This window comes from Cyprinus carpio, chromosome A25, assembly GCF_018340385.1.
Source record: "Cyprinus carpio isolate SPL01 chromosome A25, ASM1834038v1, whole genome shotgun sequence".
Lineage (NCBI taxonomy): Eukaryota > Metazoa > Chordata > Actinopteri > Cypriniformes > Cyprinidae > Cyprinus > Cyprinus carpio.
The window spans coordinates 7,011,307-7,034,697 of NC_056596.1; the positions used below are offsets into that span (position 1 = coordinate 7,011,307).

General features: G+C 35.4%; 2 protein-coding genes across 4 annotated transcripts in view; both read right to left on the reverse strand.

Annotated features, from left to right (window-relative positions):
- The window catches only part of LOC109112268 (SUMO-activating enzyme subunit 2-like), a 176,253-nt gene that overhangs the window by 85,299 nt on the left and 67,563 nt on the right, over window positions 1-23,391 (reverse strand). The gene's annotated exons all lie outside the window — the stretch shown is intronic.
- Window positions 15,537-23,391, reverse strand: part of LOC109084902 (septin-7-like) — a 29,217-nt gene continuing 21,362 nt past the window's right edge. Inside the window, exons 2-3 of the mRNA XM_042715186.1 lie at window positions 17,219-17,364; window positions 15,537-16,468 (exon numbers count right to left, since the gene is read on the reverse strand). Coding sequence (XP_042571120.1) covers window positions 16,402-16,468; window positions 17,219-17,364 — 213 coding nt within the window. The 3' untranslated portion in view covers window positions 15,537-16,401. The remainder of the gene's footprint in view (window positions 16,469-17,218; window positions 17,365-23,391) is intronic.

Sequence of the window (23,391 nt, forward strand, 5' to 3'; positions counted from 1 at the left end):
AAATGGAAAAACAGTGACTAATAATAATAAATGGCTTTAGTCTTTATTAGTATTAGTATTATTTAATATTATTTATGTTAGGTTTTGTTTCATGTTAGTAAGCATACTGGTAAAAACCAGAGTGTAGTTTACTAATGTTAAACCAATAAAACCTTTTTGTTAAAGGTTACTACCCTGTAGTTTACTTTCAGTATTACTTTTGACAAATAAATAAATACATAAAATCACAGTGTTATTAAAAACGTGGATTTTTTTCTATGGCAGTACTTTTGCTGGGCGGATGAATTATTTCTGTATTCTTAAAATTAGATGAACATCAATAACAATAGGACAGAAATGGTGCGAAGTAAGAAGAAACAAATTAATGAATTGATTAACTGGGTATTCATTGATTTGCCAATTTTCAAAGATTCAAACGATTAATACCAAAATGTGTAGATACAGCCCATTCACTCCTCATTTTCATAAATGACAGTCGGTTTAAAATGGTGTGTGATTCATTTCAGGCACAGCGAGGAGTCTGCCTTCCCCCAACAGTAAATTATGAAGTCAATTAAAAAAAAACCTAATTTAACAAATTAACAATAAAGTTATACTTTGAAAAAAAATAAAAAAAACCTCCGTATAGTTTCTTAGGATTGGCATTATTTTGTAAAATGACTTGGATTGGTTTATGTAAATATTGAAAAATATGGATGAAATGAAAATAATGAAACACATAGTATTTGAATTAAGAGAATAAAAAACTAATACTAATAATGCAAGTTAAATGATTCAATGATTTTGCTCTGTAGATATATGGGTTGTGTGGTGTGTGTGAGGGGAGCGAGAGAGAGAGGCGGAGGGAGAAAATGAACTCTGAATGAATCTGTAAATACAGTCATCATGTGCACACACACACACACAACAACACACACACAACCATACATATATATACATTGTATAATTATTTGTATATATGCACACCCCCCCATTGAATTTTCATGATAGGCTTTGCTACTCTGACTAATGAACTGATGTGTGGTTAGACCAAAAAACTTGCCGTGCTTCAAAATAGCCCACCGGATGAAGGTGGTGAGCGTATAGGCGGGACGGACAGTTTAAGAAGGGTGTTTTTCTCAGATAACGATGCTCTTGATCTGTGTGTCTTTTCCAGTGAACTTGGAAAGGCCCGTTCTGCTTTTTTCTGGCAAGAAACAACATTTTAAACCTAATGTCTTTAAAAGGGAATTACAAAAATAGGGTCAGATTTAATGTGATTACGTGGTGGACTTTGTCCTGGAAGTATATGGAGAAACTTTAAACACTAATTAAAATTTAAATCCTGAAAAAGCGCCAATAGAGTGATTCAAAATCTCACATTAGCTGTGTGATAATTTATCATCTTATACATAACATAAGTACTTCATATCACAATGGAGTTCACATCAAAAGGGATGGTCATTTTCTGTCACTTAACTAAAGAATAAACAAACGAACACACTGGTGGTGGTTTCTCAGGGGTTTGATCCTCGCTGAATGAGTCTGGTTTATGGTTCATTACTGTTACTTTCGTAATAATTATTTTAGCAGGTCTCGGCATGGTATTCTGGCTGTTAAATTATCAACATCGTTACTGGTGATTTGTTCAAAATTTAAATCATGCAATATTGCTGGAAAAACAAAGTAATAAACATGTCACAGTTTTTTTAGACAGATTATTTATATGACTAAACCTAAGCAGAAGAATTTTTTTACTTTATAAGTAGTTCAATAACGCCATAAATTTTTCTTCACTTGTAGGCTGAGTGCTCACAGGAAAACAAAAGATTTAGAGATTTAAAAGTAGGTAGATCGAGTTAATTTTCTTCATCCAATTTTCAGGAGAGGAAAGACACTGCCCTCCTTGCACTCGTCGAGGAACCGCCTCATGATACTTAGATCTATATATTTCATTCACCTTGACACATGTCTAGTACCGTGGTTTTTTTGCAATGTGTCATTTTCCTGCACATTACAATTTACCGCAATTTAGTAGACGGCTTTATCCTAATTTGTGAGCACAGTGCATTCAGGGCTAAACATTTGTTTTTTCTTTTTTTACCTAACCATGTGTTCCCTGGGAATCCGAACCTGCCACACACTTTTGGACACTGCCTAACGCAACTGCTTTACCCACTGAGCCACAGGGACCAACAATTGGGATCCATATTGTACACTTTTCCATGTTTTTGAGCAGATCACGGGACCGTTTATTTTATATGTAAAGAGCATTTAATGCGTCTATGGTATAAACAAAAGATATTTCTATTAATATGTATACATTCTAAAATTTAAGGACATGTGAAAATTAAGGAATAATAAATATTAAAAGAATACATTTAATATTTATTTAATAAATAAATATATTTGCATCAGGACTTTCCTAGCAGTATGACAAAGTATGGGCATTTCATATTTTAATTAAATTTTGATCTGGTAAAGTGTTTTTTTTTTTTTTTTTTTTTTTTTTTTTTTTTTTTTTTTTTTGTTTGTTTTTTTTTTTTTTTTTTTTTTTTTTTTTTTTTTTTTTTTTTTTTTTTTTTTTTTTTTTTTTTTTTTTTTTTTTTTTTTCTTAATTTAAATGCATTTTCATGCAATTTATCACACAAATAAACGTGATTGTGACAGCATACTCAGGAAATTGTGCTCTGCCTTTACCCATCCACAGTGCACACACACGACAGCGGAAAACACACACAGGGCGTCAGTGGCAGCCTTTTATGCTTGCAGGTTTGCCCGGGGGAGCAGTTGGGGCTTCCGTGCCTTGCTCCAAGACGCACCTCAGTCCGTTGGTTTGCCGGCCCGAGAACTTGAAACCACAACCTTAGGGTTAGGAGTTCAAAACTCTCTAACCATTTCGGCCGAGGACTTACATTTATATACATTAATATTTTCCATTATGTGATATAACACGACCCCATTCTATTTTAATATTTTGATAGTGAACAACCCATGTCAGTGCATGGTACTTTTTGTGTGACTGTGGAAAAATAATGTTCACCTGTGAAATGGACTCCATTAATAATTAAGAAGAAATTTACAGGTCCATCCTGTGATTTGGACATAAGAATGCCCAAATTGCAGATATTATTTTACACAATATGTTAAAAACCCACGTTGAAAATAATTAAAACAAGAGGTCTGGACTTTCTTTCTTGCAATGGGCACTAGCAAAAAACTCCCTCTCTGAAAGGATGTGGCTGTAAACCGTATGGACTCCTGTTATTTTATTCTTCTCACGATTCTCGTGCTTGAAAAAAGCCTGCAAAAAACCCAGTATAGCAAATGTTATTCTCTGTTGTGGGCTTGTAGAGAAGAGGAGGGGCTGACCTGCAAGGTATTTCTTTATCCAAACCACAAGATCGGAGGTTTCTATTCGCATCATGTTCCGAAAAAAACACTTTTTAAGACATTTTGGTGCAGGGGAGTTGGACTTTGCTCAGAACCTCTGCAAAACAGCTTGGTTATCAAAGCTTGAAGAATTCAGCTTCAGATCAGAACCATGGAGGCATCTTCTTTGTGGTTCTGGTGTTAGGGCTGGTCCTGCTGATTGCCCTGACCTTCTGAGGCTGCGCGTAAGTTCTCTTGAAAGTACAGTTTTGCTTCTGACTAATAAAATTGATTATTTTATTATTTAATGAAAGACATGAAAGTTGTACATAAGTTTAAAGGATTAAAAGGGATCAAATTAGAAACACATACATTTTTACAGATAGGTACCATAGTGGAAGCTTTGCATGTGCGGTCAATGAACGATGATTTTACTCCAGTAAGATAAAAACACATCAGAGGCTTGAAAGAACCCAGAAACAAACAGATATGCTGATTAAACCCGTCCAGATAATGGCCTTCACCACAACTAAATTTCTAGAAATGAACTTTAGTGTTGAAGGAACTTTATTTTGAAGTAGGAATTAATATTAAAATATCTATTTTGGTTTGGATATGGTCAATTTTCATGGTTCTCTCCCTAACCACTACGAACGAAGATATTTTATCTCAACCCACCAGCTCTTGCCAATTCCTCCTCAGGTGTTTGCGGGCTTTTTGATTTTGTGTCGACTTGGTCAAATTCCAACAACCAACAAAACTTAAGAGGGCGGTGAAGAACAACAGTTCACGTTGCCCTGTCCATGCCATTGTGTAAGTATGTAACTCTACATTAGTATTAAATTTGGGAAAAACCTGCCAGATGCTCCTTTTTAAATTGTAGACAAATAATAAAATGAATTTTGTGTATTTATTGAAAAATGTGAACTTTCCCCCCGAAGGGTTACGACAACTAGAAACTGAATTTTGTGTGGGAGCCAGCAGAGGCTTGGATAAAGGAAATATATGAAGGAGGAGGGCATCCAGTCTTAAGAAATAAACACACATACATTATGCACACCAAAGAGGCTGTTTACTTGCTTTTTATTGACAAACTTTCCCTTTCTTAAGAAATGCATTTGAACATTTCCTGAAAATGAATTAAAACTCTTTTCATTGTTGGCTACTTTACAAATTAAGATCATTAGTCAACATTAGTTAGCTACTTTAGTTAGTATCACATTCAACCAAGGATGAACCAAACCGGTCTATAGCCATTTATTAAATCGTATTTAATGTTAATTTCCAACCATTTATGGAACCTTTTTGTTAAAGTGATACCTTTTCATTTAGTACGGAGCCACCGACCATGGACATGCAGGAAACAATAGTAGGGTAATAGTGCCGCGAGATTTACTAATGCGTTCCCTCAATGTACTAAAACGTGGCTCACAATTAACTATTTGCGTTCCATCGATTTGCTAAATCGTGCACTAACGTTTTTAGCAAATCGAGGGAACGAATTAGTAAATTCGTGGAGCACAATTTATAAATCCGATTGGTGGAAAGAAATCGTAAAAAATCGAGGGGATAACGCCACTAGTAATCGTGTGGCACGTTTAGTACATTTTGAGGGAATTAATGATATAAATCAATGCCCACGATTTACCCTACTATTTTTTCCTGTATGTCATGTTCGGGGAATCCGTAATTTAGTTACTTAACTCTATGAACATACATATTCAAATGCAATGAGATTCCCTGGATGTCAGAACTCCTTTTGATGTGTTCATATTCATGTAGGCCTATTTACTTAGCATAAATAAGTCAGCAAACGCTTTGGTATTACTCTCATGCAAGAAAAACATCTCATAAAAATATAAATACAAATAACCTGAAACAACGCTATAGTTTTCTGATTACATAAGGCATATAGGTTAGTCTTTGTTGCCACACACCCACACACAAACATTAAAAAGATGCCACTCTACTCTAAGAGTAATAAGATAATATATATGGATATATATATATAGATATATAGTATATATATATATATATATATATATATATATATTCTATGATAGATCATATCGATAGAGAGATAGATAGATAGATCAAAGGACATATAATGATTTTTTTCTGTTAAAACAACCATACTAGAAGATTTGTGTGTGGTTGTAGGTCCAGGAAAGGTGGGTGTTTAAAACATCTCAGTGCTTATCAAAACCTCAGATCTGAGTTTCTATAACATCATGCTGGGAAAATATCTAAAGCATGAAGCAGCCTCTAAATTCCTTCAGATTTCTCCAAAAAACTCATCATCAAAGCTTACAGATCAACTTCAGATCAGAAAACCATGAGAACATCTTGTGTTCTGGTGTTTGGACTGGTCACTGCTCATCACTTCTGAAAATCATATTATGTTCTCTTATAGGTCTGAATTATTTATTTACATATTTACCAAAGCTGTACACAATTTAACACAAGGATAACAGGTGTTCTGCAGAGAAATCCCTCATATTTAGTGTCAAATCTGTTTTCTAAAGAACAATGTTGTTGTAGTTTAATCAGCTTCTCTAATCTCTGAAAGGTGCTGGTTTCAGTTTCATAATTTCCAAATTCCACACATATATTATTTTAAAATATATTGTGTCACGGAAATTCAAACAACCATATTAAATTGGAACTTTTTTCCTCAGGGTTTCAACATCTAGAGGCAAATTTTGTGTGAAAGTTGGAGAAATAGAGGTGAGTTTTATTTGTGAGAATGCAACAGTTGTATCCAAAATAATGTTTGTTGCTCCAAACAATTTCCTTTCTAAATGTGTTTTTGTTTCTCAGTGAGTGAGATAATGTGACAGGACCGAAAATGACATGAATGTACGCTAATTTTTGGGAGTTCTGTTTCCAAATATGGTCCTAGTTCAGAAAATAGTTAATTAAGGAACGTGATGTGCTACCAAAAAAAACATTTAAGAACTTTCAAATACTGTTCTGCTAGAGAGAGTATAGTGTGGCTTGTCTCCAAAAATTTGATTGATGAGGGTCATAAAAGACATCTGTTTTGTACACCTCTTTGGACCCCCCCTCCCCGTCCGAGCCCCATCTTTTTTTTTTTCCTAAAAGGATTTATGATCAAAAGTGTTTTTGTATGTGGGGCCATTGAAAACTGTTCAAAACTATGTGCTTTGAACTTTAAAATCTGAAAACGTGAAAATGGTATAAAGGAAGTTTTTATTAAGGTTTTACAATACACACAATGCATTTCAAGAAAAACATAGACGAAATAGAAACAATGTAATGATCGTATTTTGTCCCCGGAAAAAGAGTAAAAAAGGTTCAAGGCATGTATTTAAGAGTTGTTAAAACAATTTAAAAAGGTGTTAAAGTTGTTACAAATTAAATAAAAAGAAAACTAGGTTACTGGTTATTTATCTAAAACAAACAAACAAAACAAAAATTAAAAACAAAAAAGCATCAGATACGTGCGTAAAACAACACGTGAGAGTCAAAGCTTGTAACATTTACCAATTTAAAAAGTTGTTAGAGTTTGTTACCAGTTAGAAAAGAAAACCAGCCTACAGAGTTTATAGCATTTGTATCTTACCTCAAACTAAAAACAAAAAAAGAAGCGAAAGTAAATCAAACGGCAGTTTGCAATGTTACAAACCAGGAAAGTTAGCGTTTGTCACGCCGGGTGAAAAGTTAAAACAAAAGAAAAAAGAGGTATGCATTTACGCTGATCTAAAAGAAAATGCATCAGACGCAGTCGTTAAAACACCAGCACAAGATACTTGTCAAAAACTATGTTGTACTCTAGCATTAACTACAATTTAAAAAAATCTAGACTTTGTTATTGACAGAAACGAAGCTTACAGCGTCTCCGTCGAACCGACCTCACGCGCAGCTGACACGCTCAGAATGCGCTCAGGCAGAGAATGTCTAATATGGCGAGAAGTTTCACTCTCACTACACTTCCGGCTTCTGAACTGGTTGCAGTTCCACTCTGATTCCATATGAGGGCGCTCACAGAACGAGTGCAGAATGATTGTGGGGTGGCAGAAACAGTGGAGCATGTGCTTGTTCAATGTCAAGCATATAATGAGGAACGAGCTCAACTTGTGGAAGATCTAAAGGAACTGAAAGTTCAGCTATCAATAAAAGATTTATTTCAGAGTGCACAGATACAACCAAAAGTGTACACTATTTTATTTAAATATTTGAGAGATACACGGTTGATAAACAGAATATAAGGTTACACAAATAAGTTTTTTTTTTTTTTTTTTGTGTGTATTACTAGATAGTAGTTTTCCATTCCATCACCCTAGGTATTCACACTCCATCCCAGTAGGTGGCGGAAATGCACCAAAAGCTGGTTTGCCAACCGCCAATAAACAATAAAGAAGAAGAAGAAGAGTGCAGAATGAATGGAGGTCAATGGCGGTATACCCCACAAAATCCACTTTTCTCAGGATATAATTTTTTGTCTAGTAATTTGAATGTTGTATTCGAAAGGAGATGCAAAGAAATTACACATTGCTGGGTGTTAGATAGTCACTTATTTGCTTTAAAAAGTCTTTTAAAATGTCAATGACGTCATACGTTATACGTTCATTAGCAGAATGCTAGCGTGTTATGGGCAACAACAACTCAACCTGTAAGAAATCGAAAGGACATAAGTACTCGTTCATTCAACTTTCCACCTATAACCCATGTTGAACTTGCAAAACCTACAATCAGATCTGAGATTTCTCAACGGCAATCGGGTGAAAGGGACAAATTTAGCCGTCTAGCCCCATAGACTCCCATTCATTTTGCACTCACGGAACTCTGGTGGAACTGCAACCAAAATTCGGTGCAATAGGACTTAAAGGGATAGTTCACCCAAAAATCAAAATTATGTCATTAATGACTCACCCTCATGTCGTTCCAAACCCGTGAGACCTCCGTTCATCTTCGGAACACAGTATAAGATATTTTAGATTTAGTCCGAGAGCTTTCTGTCCCTCCATTGAGAATGTATGTACGGTATACTGTCCACGTCCAGAAAGGTAATAAAAAACATCTTCAAAGTAGTCCATGTGACATCAGAGGGTCCGTTAGAATTTTTTGAAGCATCGGAAATACATTTTGGTCCAAAAATATCAAAAACTACGACTTTATTCAGCATTGACTTCTCTCCGGGGTCTGTTATGAGCGCGTTCACAGCACATCCGGTTCGCGAACGAATCACTCGATGTAACCGGATCTTCTTGAACCAGTTCACCAAATCGAACTGAATCGTTTGAAACGGTTCGCGTCAACAATAAGCATTAATCCACTAAATGACTTAAGCTGTTAACTTTTTTAACATGGCTGACACTCCCTCTGAGTTCAAATAAACCAATATCCCGGAGTAATTCATTTACTCAAACAGTACACTGACTGAACTGCTGTGAAGAGAGAACTGAAGATGAACACCGAGCCGAGCCGAGCCAGATAACGAACGAAACATTGACTCGTTCTCGAGTCAAGAACCGGTTGCATCGGTTTTTGGATCACCGGTAGTGATGGGAAGTTCTGTTCTTCTCCGCGAACCGGTTCTTTCGGACAGTTTGATTCAATAAACCGGTTGCTGAAAACGGTTCACCAGTTCTTTTGCGCTCGACGTAATGACTTCATTGGCGATGATTGCCCTTGATTCAAGCCTTCGGTTTACCCGCGCTCATAACATTAGCACAGAATCAGTTCAGAATCAGTCACCAAAAGAACCAGTTCGGTTCAGACGCGCTGTGTGTCAGTCTGCTTCACGCATGCGCAGTATCATCAGCTCCTCGCTTCTCGAACCGGACGCGTTCCGACAGAAACGGTTCTTGGCTCGAGAACGAGTCAATGTTTCGTTCGTTATCTGGCTCGGTTCAGTCAGTGTACTGTTTGAGTAAATGAATTACTCTGGGATATTGGTTTATTTGAACTCAGAGGGAGTGTCAGCCATGTTAAAAAAGTTATCAGCTTAAGTCATTTGTGGATTAATGCTTATTGTTGACGCGAACCGTTTCAAACGATTCAGTTCGATTTGGTGAACTGGTTCAAGAAGATCCGGTTACATCGAGTGATTCGTTCGCGAACCGGATGTGCTGTGAACGCGCTCATAACAGACCCGGGAGAGAAGTCAATGCTGAATAAAGTCGTAGTTTTTGATATTTTTTGGACCAAAATGTATTTTCGATGCTTCAAAAAATTCTAACGGACCCTCTGATGTCACATGGACTACTTTTTGAAGATGTTTTTATTACCTTTCTGGACGTGGACAGTATACCGTACATACATTCTCAATGGAGGGACAGAAAGCTCTCGGACTAAATCTAAAATATCTTATACTGTGTTCCGAAGATGAACGGAGGTCTCACGGGTTTGGAACGACATGAGGGTGAGTCATTAATGACATAATTTTGATTTTTGGGTGAACTATCCCTTTAATAGGGAGTGGGAAGGCTCTCCGTAGACGGGCTCTGGCTCAGGTCTTCGTCTTCTTTCTTCTTTGGTGTTTTATTGGCGGTTGGCAAACCAGCTTATAGGTGCATTACCGCCACCGACTGGACTGGAGTGTGAATCAAGATTTATGCATTATCTACGAAGGGGGAGAGAGGGGAAGGGGCCAAAAAAAAAAAAAAACCCTTCCTCGTATATACATTAATATATACATATCCATACACATATATTCTTTTTTCTTCCTTTTTCTTTTCCTCTTAATCTATATTCTCTTACTTAATTCACATTCTCTTATAAACTTAACAATGTCATCATATATCTTATTAGCTGATTTCCCCAATAAACCTGACAAAGAAAAGTCATGGTGTTTCACTTTCTTCATTGACTGAATAAGGCGATATCTTTCAATGTTATATTTTCCACATTGAAGTAATACATGTTTAACTGTTTCTTGTTGATTACAGTGTATACTTTCCCCAGTTGGGTGCTTACCAATTCTATATAATGCACTATTAAGTCCAGTATGCCAAATTCTAAGACGTGTAATGATATTTCCTTCTCTTCGATTCCTATTCTCCTTTCTCACACCATCAACTGTTTTTTGTATATTATACAAATGTCTACCAGTTCCATGGTCATCCCAATATATCTGCCATACTGATTGTGCATATGTTCTAATGTATACTTTAGCTTCTGCTTTACTTAATGGAATATGTAGATCTACTTGCTTTATTCTTAGAGTTTGTTTGGCCAGAATATCCACCTTCTCATTTCCCTCTACTCCAACATGAGCAGGAACCCAAATAAATTGTGTAGACATACCTTTAACTTTCATTTCATACATCCTGCAGAATATTTCGTTAATAATAGCCATCCTAACTGATGACCTGCCAGATTTTATACTTTCAAGTGCTGAAAAACTATCAGATGCAATAACAGTGTTATTTACCTCCTTCTCTTCTATCCACTGTAGGGCCAATAATATTGCCAATAGGTTGGTTACTCTTTTCTCGATATTAAATTCACACCTTGGAATATATACTGCTGCCCCAGCATATCCAGTATCAGGATCCTTAGATCCATCTGTGAATAAAACCATTGACTGTGGGAATGCGCTCTGGTCCTTTCCATAGACTGTATAAAAACAGGGTACTGTCCCAGTCAAACCACTTCTTCTTCTTCTAAAGTCCCTGTAAAGTCAAATTTAAGTATGTGTTCTGAGTGAAATGTTTCGGTTGGTGAGGGTAGGATTCGTTGGCAAACAGCGCGCTCCGCTGAGTGGAGTAGGAGAAAGATGGCGGCAGCGTCAGCGGGGCGAGATCGGAAAGTTAGTAATCGGAAGTTTACGGAAATAATAAGTCGCAGAGGAAATATCTCTTGTGAGGCGGTTGAGCATGACTGTTCCGTGAATGGATCAGAGGTAGGTAGTTGGGCTGACATGGAATGTAATGTCACACTGACTCAAATGGAAGGATTATAGAAGAGTTGATGGGGGATAGGAATTTAGTTTGTTTGAATGATGGTAGAGGTACGAGATTAAATGTATGTACAGGGAAGGAATCGGCAATAGATCTTACTTTAGTATCTAGCTCTCTAGCAGGTGTTAGTAATTGGGAAATTTAAGTGATACAGTAGGAACTGATCATTACCCAGTAATTTGTTTAATTGGAGAAAGAGGGGAAATACGGTCAGGTAATGAAGTCCTAAATGGGTATTTGGAAAAGCTGATTGGGATAAGTTTCAGAATCAGAATGAGGAAGGAATAATGAAGATTGAGTTATCTGAAGATGTAGATGAATTGAATAAGCAGATTACATCTGCAATCATTAGAGCAGCAGAGGGGTCTATTCCAAAAAGTAAAAATAAGAAGGAGAGAAAACTGGTACCATGGTGGACAGAGGAATGTCAGCAGGCAGTGAGGAATAGGAATAAGGCATTTAGATTAGTCAAAAGAACCCACAATATGCAGAATTTAATTCAGTATAGGAAGGCACAAGCTACAGTGAGAAGAACAATACGTCAGGCTAAGAGGGCTAGTTGGAGGTTTTTCTGTGAAGGGATAGGAAGGACAACACCAGTGGGTGAAGTCTGGGGAATGATAAAAAGGTTGGGAGGAGATAGAAAGGAATGGGAATACCCAGTTATATTAACAGAGGACGGAACAGCAGTATCAAATAAGGAGAAAGCAGAGAGCATGGTCAAAGCATTTGCAAGGATACATAGTTCAGAAAACCTATTAGAAGAAGAAAAAAGGAAGAGGGAGGGGAAAATAAATCAATTTCCAGGGATATTAGAAAGGAAAGTAGAAGTAGATTGTATAATGAATGAACCATTTTCAATGGAAGAAATGAAGAGAGCAATAAAAATTTCAAGATCGTCATCACTGGGTAAAGACATGGTATGCTATATGATGTTAAAAAATGTAGGAGAAAGTGCCCTTTTGAAATTGCTGTATCTGTATAATAGAGTCTTGGAAGAGGGAAGATTGCCAAAAACATGGAAAGAAGCTGTAGTAATTCCGATAAGGAAACCTGGTAAGGATCCATCAAAACCCACCAGCTATAGGCCAATAGCATTAACCTCTAACTTATGTAAAATAATGGAGAGAATGATAACAGAAAGGATGTCATATGATCTTGAGAAGAAGGGAAAGATAGCAAATTATCAGAGTGGGTTTAGGAAAGGTAGAAATACCATGGATGCAGTTGTAAGACTAGAAAATGAAATAAGGAAAGCCCAGGAAAATAATGAGACAGTGATTGCAGTATTTTTGGACATAGAAAAAGCTTATGATATGATGTGGAAGGAAGGAGTATTAATTAAGTTACACAAATTGGGAATCGGAGGGAGAGTGTTTAATTGGATAAAAGATTTTTTGTTTGAAAGGAAAATACAAGTAAGGATAGGGTCTGAAATGTCTAACCAGTATACAGTAGAAAATGGTACACCTCAAGGTAGTGTAATAAGCCCATTAATATTCATAATAATTATTAATGACATATTTTTTAAGATACCAGCTGATATAGGTAGGTCACTTTTTGCAGACGATGGGGCCCTGTGGAAGAGAGGGAGGAATAAGGAGTTTGTAGTTGGTAAAGTGCAAGGAGCTGTGGATAAGGTGGTGGAATGGGGGAAAGAATGGGGCTGTAGATTCTCAGTGGAAAAAACCCAAAGTGTTTTCTTTACTAATAAAAGACTAGATGAGAGATTGAAAATAAAGATGTATGGGGAAGAAATACAAAGAGTAAGAACATTCAAATTTCTGGGGGTGTTGTTTGATTCCCGATTAACATGGGCAGATCATATAAGGAAAATAGTTGAAAAAAGTAAAAAAGTAATAAATGTAATGAGGTGCTTGATGGGCAGAGAATGGGGGGCAAGCTGTCAAGCGTTAAAACAGATATATGTTGCCCTGATAAGATCTACAATGGACTATGGCAGTATGCTTCAGCAGCTAGATCCCATTTGAAAAAGTTGGAGGTAATTCAGGCATTGAGAGTGTTGTGGAGCTTTTAAAACATCACCTGTATCAGCTATACAGGTAGAGGTAGGAGAAATGCCACTGAAAATAAGGATGAGACAGTTAATAGCAAATTACTGGGTTAATTTGCAGGGGCATAATGATTTGCACCCCACAAAAGAAGTGCTGATGGAATGCTTGAGGAAAGAGAGAAGTAAGAAGAACAACTTCGGTCATATAGGGAATAATATGGCAAAAGAGCTAGGGATACATGATATGGAAAATTAGCTCTACAATAGTGCATTCAGTCATAGCCCCATGGAAGATGACATGTCCAAAGGTAGATTGGCATCTATTAGAGACTAAGAGGAAAGAACAAAATGCTGATCTGGTTGGGGTCTTTAATGATTATATTTCTGAAGTGTATAAAAACTTCAGAAATATAAGAAAAATTTCCCTGTCTTCCAGAAACCCCATGTAAGTCCCCTGCCATCAAACAACGCAAGACTTAGAGCGCTGACACAACTGCCATCCTCTCTCAACTCGGGGAGCTCTCGAGGCTGATTAATAATCGTTCGGATGCTTTGGAAAAAATGGTGGGGGAAAACTCACATGTGATCGCTAGAAACAATCAACGAAAATACTAGACAGAAGGATGTGATTGACTTTATGAGCGCCGAAGTAAAAGATCTGAAAGTCAAAGTCGGTGCGACTGAGTCACTAGCCAGAAGAGTCGAGTCTAACTGCATGAACAGGAAAAACGGCTTCTGCATCTTGAAGCTTATTCACGTCGTTGGAGTCTCAGAGTTCACGGGGTCCCTAAAAGAGAACGAGAAGATGTCAGAGGTAAGATCATTAACGTTTGCCAGCAACTTCTGCCAGACGCAAAAGAAAAACTCCCGGATGCCGTGGATAACGTTTATCACCCTGCAGATCAGAAACCATGAGAACATCTTGTGTTCTGGTGTTTGGACTGGTCCTGCTCATCACTTCTGAAACTCATATTGTGTTCTCTTGGAGTCTGAATTATTTATTTACATATTTACAAAGGTGTACACAATTTAACACAAGGATATGGTTGTTCTGCAGAGAAATCCCTCATATTTAGTGTCAAATCTGTTTTCTGAAGAACAATGTTGTTTTTAATCAGCTTCTCTAATCTCTGAAAGGTTTTGTTTCAGTTTTATTATTTTCAAATTCCAAATATTATTCTTAAATATATTTTGTTCACAGAAATTCAAAAAACCATATTAAATGTGAACTTTTTTCCTCTGGGTTTCAAGATCTAGAGGCAAATTTTTGTGTGATATTAGATGTTGCTTGAAGAAATAGATGAGCTTTTTCATTGAAAATGCAACAGTTGTATCCAAAATAATAATGTTTATTGTTCAGAACCATTTCCTTTCTAAATGTGTTTTTGTTCCTCATTGACCGAGATAATGTGACAGAACCAGAAATGGCGTGAATGTACACTAGTTTTTGTGAGTTCTGTTTCCAAATATGGTCCTAGTTAACACAATAGTTAATTATGGAACATGATTTGCTACACAAAAAAAAAAAAAAAAAAAAAAAAAAAAAAAAAAATTAAGAACTTTCAAATACTGTTCTGCTGTTTTCTGAAGGAACAGTGTTGTTGTTGGTTTATTTGTTGAGTATTTTTGGTTTTATGCTATGTTTTGCCAATGTACCAAGACACGATGAAGTACATATTTAAAAACCTCAACAACAGTGATGGACCAGATCGTTTAATTTTCATTGACACTTATTAGACTAAAATATATATCAAAATATAAATAATTTTGAAAAATTCCAATGATACTGGAATATGAGATTCATATCAAATACTGATAAGAAAAGACAACATGATCATTATCAGCATAATATCTCATGTTTGATAATGTACAGTTAGCCAGAAAGAATAACAGATGAAGATAAAATGGGAAGAAAAACAATCGGAATTTGAAAACCGTATACATATACAAAAAAATAAGAAAACAAACATGTCTAGAGCCATGTTCAGGTCTACTGTACTATTATTTCTTTTTCCCAGAATACTGTTCTCCTAAAAACCTTAAACTAAACATACTTCAGAGCATCTGTGTGGTTTTTAGTGATCCACATCAGGAAGAACAGAGTGTTCAAACTTGTATGACAAATCAAATATACTAACAGTGTGTGATCTCGAGGCATACAGGGACTCTTTATTGTCCTTTGCATTGAGAGTTTTGTGCACGTTGCTGTCTGTTTGGCATGTGTTAGACCTGGGGCCTGTGTGTTATAAATCTAAACTATCCGACACAAACAAAGAGCGCTTCCACTCTCATTTACATTTAGAATGTAAAGTGAGTTTATTATAAAGGGTAATCTGGGTGAGTATGGCTAAAATAACATCTGTTTAGATATACTGAACTCACTCGGGTTAAAAGTGACCACCAAGCCCTGATCTAGGACCAGCCATAACAACTAAAAATCCAAGTCCCAACTATTAAAATGAAACAAACTGGTCTCAGATCAGTTTAGGAATAGATTGAAGGACATCTAACATAATCGGTTAACAAAAAAAAAAAAAAGAGAATAAAACATGAGCAGACAAAATGCCGTAAAAGTCTGCAATTTTAAGGCAGAATGTTTTAGCAACATCCTATAATATTATTGTAATTATATTATCTATCCATAACAAAATATGACTATGGTTATTAATATTGACAATCATGGCATTTTGTATAACCTCATCTATAACACCCATACGAACCTACCACGAGACCATATTAACACTAAGATGTGTGAATGTGGACAGCAGAGCTGAAAATGTCTGTCTGTACTGTCAGAAATTATTATGAACATGAAGTATTGTTTGTAATAACCACAATTTAAAGTTTCAAAGGTCAATATATTCACTTTAATCGAAAGGTGGAGAACATACACTTGAAATACTGGGCATGTGGTGCAATATAATAGTCAACCAGAAGAGGGCGATGATATCGTGTGTGGATGTGACTATAAAAATATCCTACATTTCATCCCTTTCATTCATGTTGAAATGGAATGTGCAGTAAACTGTAATGTAGCACTCCAGCATGTGTTTCTTATGGGGTCATAAAACATCAGAGCATCTAAAGAGATGCAATGAGTTTCTGGTTTTATAAAGAATGGAGCTTCATGATGTCTTTAAAAGTATTTCCTTTTTTCTTGTTCTTTTTCATTGATCTGAGAAAATAAAAGACAAAAACATTAGTGAAGAAATTGATTAACAAAATAAACTGTTATTTATGGTTACTGTAAATTTCAATATTTTATTAAAAATTTTAATGATTGATACTGTTATTTTCTTTTTATGCCTCTGCTTATTATTAATACCGATTGCAATACTATACACTACTATTCACAAATTTAAGATAAGATTTTTTATTTTTTTGAAAGAAAATAATACTCAGCAAGGACACATTCATATTGATCAAAAGTGACTGTAACGACTTTTATAATGTCAAAATTTTTTTTTTTAAATAATTGCTGTTCTATTGAAATTTCTAGTGCATGAATAACATACTAATTAAAAAATTATAACTAAAGTTAAGTTCAAAACAAACAACAATATACAGAATTATCTAATATATCTTATATAATTTTTAAATCATACATTTTATCAAATTAAAATGTAAAATATTAATGTAAAAAAATATTTAAAATACACTAAAATAACTAAATTATAATAATTATTATTTTAAATACTAAAACTTTATTTCAGGCTAAAACTTAATTCTGAATGCAGATTATTAATGTGTAAGAGGCAAATGGGACAGTCAGCCTCTACTTCTGTGCACGAGTGCAGTTCCTTATTTAAAATATTGTTTTGCTAGCTGCATTATTTAGGGACTGAATAATGCAGAGAGTTACAGAAAGGCTATTTTAAGAGAAAGACACTGAAGAATTGAGCTGAAAGAACAGCGAGAGTCTCACTTTGATGCATCAAGTTTCTGCTGCTCCAGGATGCGTTGCTGGGTCTCCCAGTTGGCTTTTCCCTCCTCAAACTGGCGCCTCTTCTCCTCAAGCTCTTTATACTGAGCTTCTAGATTCTTCTTCATCTGTTCGTGACGCCGCTCCAACTGCATCAAATGTTGTGTGCCGTTGTAGCGCACCATTTTTAAAATGGCATAAAATCCCATAATTAAACAATGTGCTTATTTGCATTATTCATTATTTTTTAGTTAATAAATAATCTGCTGATTTTTTTTTTTTTACATTTTGTATCATTTAATATGATCTTCAGTTTTACAATTACTTAGGTGTTTATTTTTTACCATGCATTTTAAAGCCAAAATAGGACACCCTAAAAAGTTGGTTGCGTGCCATTGTAACACAAATAAAAACACTGATAGCCTCATCAACATAATCTTTCTTCAATATCAATTAGGTGTGTGCTTTTTATCACTTTATGCTTGTTACATTTGTCAGATTACAATCTTACCATAACCCTTTGGGGGCAGCTGTGGCCTAATGGTTAGAGAGTTGGACTTGTAACCAGAAGGTCGCAGGTTCGAGTCTCAGTGCTGGCAGGAGTTGTAGGTGGGGGGGGGTGAATGAACAGCGCTCTCTTACACCTTCAATACCCATGGCTGAAGTGCCCTTGAGCAAGGCACTGAACCCCCAGTTGCTCCCCGGGAGGCGCTGGATATAGCTGCCCACTGCTCCGGGTGTGTGTTCACTTCTCACTGCTGTGTGTGTGCACTTGGATGGGTTAAATGCAGAGCACCAATTTCGAGTATGGGTTACCATACTTGACAAATGTCATGACTTTCACTTTTTTTTCACTTTTACAATGATTTTAAACAGTAACCAACTGATTAAATTATATAATTATGCACATTCATAGAAAAAGCATTGAATTATCCTGCTAATAAAAACCTTGCAGTTTCATAACCCTGTGTACAAAAAGAACTATAGCTGAAACTACAATACTAGCAACCCTGTTACTTCAAAGACATAGTAGAAGATATATCACAGACGACAAGATGCTGTTAGTTGAAACAAAATATAATCTTTGTCTGATACCATACTTACAATATTAAAGACATTTTCATTTTAAAATAACATTTTTGAATTTGATGTGAAGTGTGGCCACATTGGTCAGTGTTTTCAAGGGAGATGTGTAAGGAGCAGAACACAGCGTGAAAGAAAAGGGCTGGTTTAGGTTCACGATGAAATGAAAAGCATTATGTTTTTAAAACATGTGATGTAACGAATAATGCATTTGTATATACAAATATGGCTCTCATTTTAATTTCAGAATGTTATAAATGAGGATCCGTGATAATGGGAACTGGTTCATGCAGCACAAAGAGAGTCCGCCTTCCTCCAACTTACCACTTCAATATTCTTTCCCTTTCCCTTACCCCGGTGTTTTTCAAAAATAAAATAAAATAAACTGTGTATTCTCCCAGATGCTTTCCCTAATAAATGCTCAAGTGTCATGCTTTGTTCATCCATTTGTGCCTTTAATTCTTCCCTATCTTCTTCATATGTTTTGCAGTCTAACAGTATATGCTTCACTGTCTCTTGTACATCACAATAAGTTCAAAATCCAGTGGGATGTTTTCCTATTCTGTGCAATGTTGTATTTAAACCAGTGTGACCCATTCTAAGACGTGAGACTAACATCTCCTCCCTTGGGCTTCTGCCCTTCCTCATGCTTGTGACTAATTGATTTTGTATACTGTATAACTTGCGTCCTGTATCCGCTGTGTTCCAATATTCCTGCCATATTTAAGTGAATGTTGCTTTATGATGGTTTTTGACCTCTGCTCTACTTATATTGGTACTTGTACATCTACTGTTTCATGCTTTGTAGAGTTTTTTGCTAGCATATCCACAACTTCATTTCCTTCCACCCCTACATGGACAGGAACCCAAAAGAATGAGACAGCCATTCCCTTATTATGAAGTGTGAGAAGCAAGTGGAGTATTTGATAAATGAGGTCTTGTCTACATGACGCTCTCCCAGATTGAATGCTTAATAATGCTGATAAACTGTCTGAGGCTATAACGACACCCTGGTTCTGATTATTTTCTTCCACCCACCCTAATGGCAGTAAAACTGCTGCTAACTCAACAGTGTAAACTGACATATAGTCTGTTGTCCTCTTTGTGACTACTACTTCATACCGAGGAATAAAAAAGGCAATCCATAAAAGAGTCCATAAAAGCAACGGGACAAAATTATTCAACAACGTCTGCAAGATTCGGTGGGTGATTCAGATTTCTCTTGGCACAGCGATTAGAAGACTTACAATTGTCAGACAGGTTGCTTACGTGACATTTACGTCATCAAGCTGAGTTTGAGTCTGCGCAGTACTCTTTTTTTTTTCTCTTTATTGAACAAAAAACACAGGGGATACAGTATCAAGTACAAAAACTACCATAAAATAAAATAAAAATAAGACAGTCAACTCAAAGTAAAGCAAGGCAATAGATAGATAAGGGATAGTCTACTAATAAAAAAATAAAAATAAATAATAATTCACAAAATATTCATAGAAACTACAAATACAAAAGATGAGTATAAGTAAATAGAAATAAATAACATTGGGAATACATAATAATCTTCAGAAATCAGGAAGTAATTTATAATGAAACCATAATTTCTTTAAGCAACAAAGAAGTTTTAGCCGCTTTCTTATTAGCTGATAAACAAAGAGAGTCATAAAATAATTTTAAATCAACACAAAAAAGTCTAAAATTGGGCTTTGAAAAAGTTACTTTACACTTATGAAGATAAAAATTGCCACATAAAGTAAGCAGCTTTAATCTGTCGTCCATCACCTTTGACCCGGAGTCCCAAATCAAAAACAGCACATTCACAACCTCAAAAGTAAAGAGTTTGTAATAAGCAGAAAAAATAAGCCAAGCTACCTTCCTCCAGAACTCCCTTGAATAATCGCATTCAAATAACAGATGAGGTATTGTTTCAAAATTAGAATTACAGAATGTGCAGTGTGAAGATATGTCTAACTAAACTTAAAAAGAAGAGAGTTACAGGGATAGTAATTATGTAGAAATTTAAAGTGAAGCTCTTTCCACTTGTTAGGTAACAGAAACTTATTAATGCCAGCCCATATATTAATGGTAGAAAGAGAAGGATAATTTAGTTTCCATTTGAAAAAAGCTTTGGGATGACAGCTGATCTTCCTAATAAGAAATCTTCTAATCCAAAAATTGTTACATTTGACATTGGAAAGCTCCAAACCTCCAATAGACAACTGGGGCTTTTCACAAACGGATATTCTGTAGCTACAGTATGACCTAACCATATGCAAAAGTTTAGGTGAAATAGAATTAATAACCCAGTTATAAACTTTAGGTGAGGAGTCTACTCCAAAAAGGTTGATAAATTAATTATAGGAATAAAAGCTACCATCCTTATTCAATAAATCCAAAACAAAAATAACACCTTTGTCAACCCAATCCTTAATAAAGATAGATTTTTTTCCACGCAGCACATTCTGATTATTCCATATAATACTCCTATGAGGGGAAAAAGTGTGGCAGAAGGCAAGCTTACAGGCCTCCAAGGCTTGCTTATGAAAATTAGCAAGCTTGAACGGAAGTTTGTTGCATTTAAAATCGCAAGACAATAAAAAATTCAACCCTCCACATTTTTCAAAGATAAATTTAGGTATATGAAACCATAACAAATTAGAATCAGCATTCAGACGGCGTTTAATCCAGCCGATCTTGAAAACCTGATTGAGAGTACTTAAGTCCAAAGCATTCACACCTCCCTCCAAAGTATTTCTTATCAGAGTCTTCCTTTTAACATACTCAGTTTTATTTTTCCACAAGAATTTAAATAGTATAGAGTCAATAGATGAACAAGTTTTCAGGTTGACATTTAAGGACAAAGCTGGGTAAACAATCCTAGAAATGCCTTCAGCTTTAGCTATCAAGACACAACCATAGATAGTTAAATTTCTTTGTAACCAGCAATTGAAGACATTCTTAAATTTTTTTGTCCGTTGTGAAAAATTATCTAAAATTCTATCTTCGGGTGATTTACTTATTAAAATGCCTAAATATCTAACAGAACTTTTGACCTCGATACCTTCTATATGACCTTTTTCAAGACTGTGAATAGGTATAATTTCACTTTTATTTCGATTAACTGTGAGACCAGAAGCATTAGAAAAAGTTTTTAAAGCTTCCAAAATAACAGGAACCTGTTTCTCATCTTTTAAAAACAGACAGGTGTCATCCGCCAGTTGACTAATTAGAAAAGTGTGTTCAGCTACAACAATACCCTGAACATCTACGCAGTGAGTAATAAAAATATTAAGAAACTCTGTGACTAATAAAAACAAAAATGGTGAAAAAGGACACCCTTGTCTGATGCCCCTGCTAATTGTAAACCGGGGAGAAACACCATTCACCAAAGATACATTGCTGTTAATATTTTTGTAAAAAGTCTGAACTATTCTAATAAAGGAAGAGCCAAAACCAAATTTGTGTGAAGATTCAAACATAAACTCATGCTCGACTGTGTCAAAGGCCTTATAAAAGTCTAAAAATAAAATGATTGCACCATCGTTGATCAATTCATTATAATCTAAAATATCTAAAACAAGCCGAATGTTATTTGCTATATGCCTATACATTTCATAAAGCCGGATTGGGAAACTGAGACAATTTCTTCTAAACGTGGTTTCAATCTATTTGCATAAAGGGAAGCTAATAATTTATAATAAGAATTAAGTAAAGTAATTGGGCACCAATTATCTAAATATGAGGAATCTTTGTTAGGCTTTGGGATTAAAGTGATCAAACCCTGCTTCACTCAGTTAAGTCTTTAAAAACTTCCAAAACAAGCTTATTTATGTCTTGCCAAAAGGTCCTCTAAAATTCAAAAGGCAGTCCATCAAGACCAGGGACTTTTAATTGAGGGGGGCTTTCTGGATAATCATATCCAACTCTTCCATAGTCAAATCCATCTCACAAGACGACCGATTTCCATCACTTATAATAGGTGTGAATGCTTGAACCCTCTCAAAAAAAAACTATCAGCAAACTGAGGTTTAAATGAGGAAGATTAAGCTGTGAATAAAAATTGGAAACAAAATTAGAAACTCTAACTTCATCTGTGACGAAATTGCCCTCAATATTTAGAGAACAATATTTTCTTAGATATCCCTCTTTTCTTTTCTAAATTAAAAAAATATGCTGAATTTTTTTCTCTGAATTCTAGCCACTTTACTCTGGATCTAATAAAGGCACCCTTAGCCTTTTCTGCATAAAAGTTTTTTTAAATCTTCTTTAAGATTGTGCAGTTTTACTTTATCATCTTCACTTGTCTGTTTCTTGCCTAAAATTTGATTAATTTCACTTAATACAGAGGTATACTTTAAAGATTTTGCCCTCGCTAACTGTTTACTAAATCGAATAGAGAATTTTCTACACTCGTATTTAAACATTTCCCAATTAGAAGATATTGAAACACCAGGTTTTGCTTTAAATTCTTCAATGATGCTCTTAATACCCAAACAATAAGAGGGAATCTGTAGTAGCGAACAATTTAGTTTCCAATATCCAGGGTTTCTGTGACAACCAGTACCAGAATCAGATAAAATAAGATTGATAAAAGCATTATCTGTGAGGGGAGCAGGACAGATACTACTGGACTTAATAAAAGAAGATATAAAGTCTGATGTAATCTATATGCGATTTTCTTGAGAGATCTTTACTGAACCAAGTATATGAACAATCTTTATCATGGATAAACCTGTAAGCATCCAAAAGAGAAAGGTTACTACAAAAATCATTAATAATAGTGTTACATCTGCATGACTCTCGTTTTGGGGGAAATCTATCCAGTCATAGGTCAGGAGCTTCATTAAAATCCCCTCCAACTATTACTGCAGCAGATGGATATTTACCTTTTAAATCAAGAATTTTAGAAGACAGATCCTGAAAAAATAAGCTATTTTGTGTATGAATATTAAAACCATAAACATTAACCAAAATAAAGAAAAAATCCCCTAGAAGAATGACAGCAATAATCCATCTACCCTCGGCAGAAGAAAAGGACTGCAGAATCGAGCCACTAAAATTACGGCTAAATAAAATCAAAACTCCAGTGGAGTGAT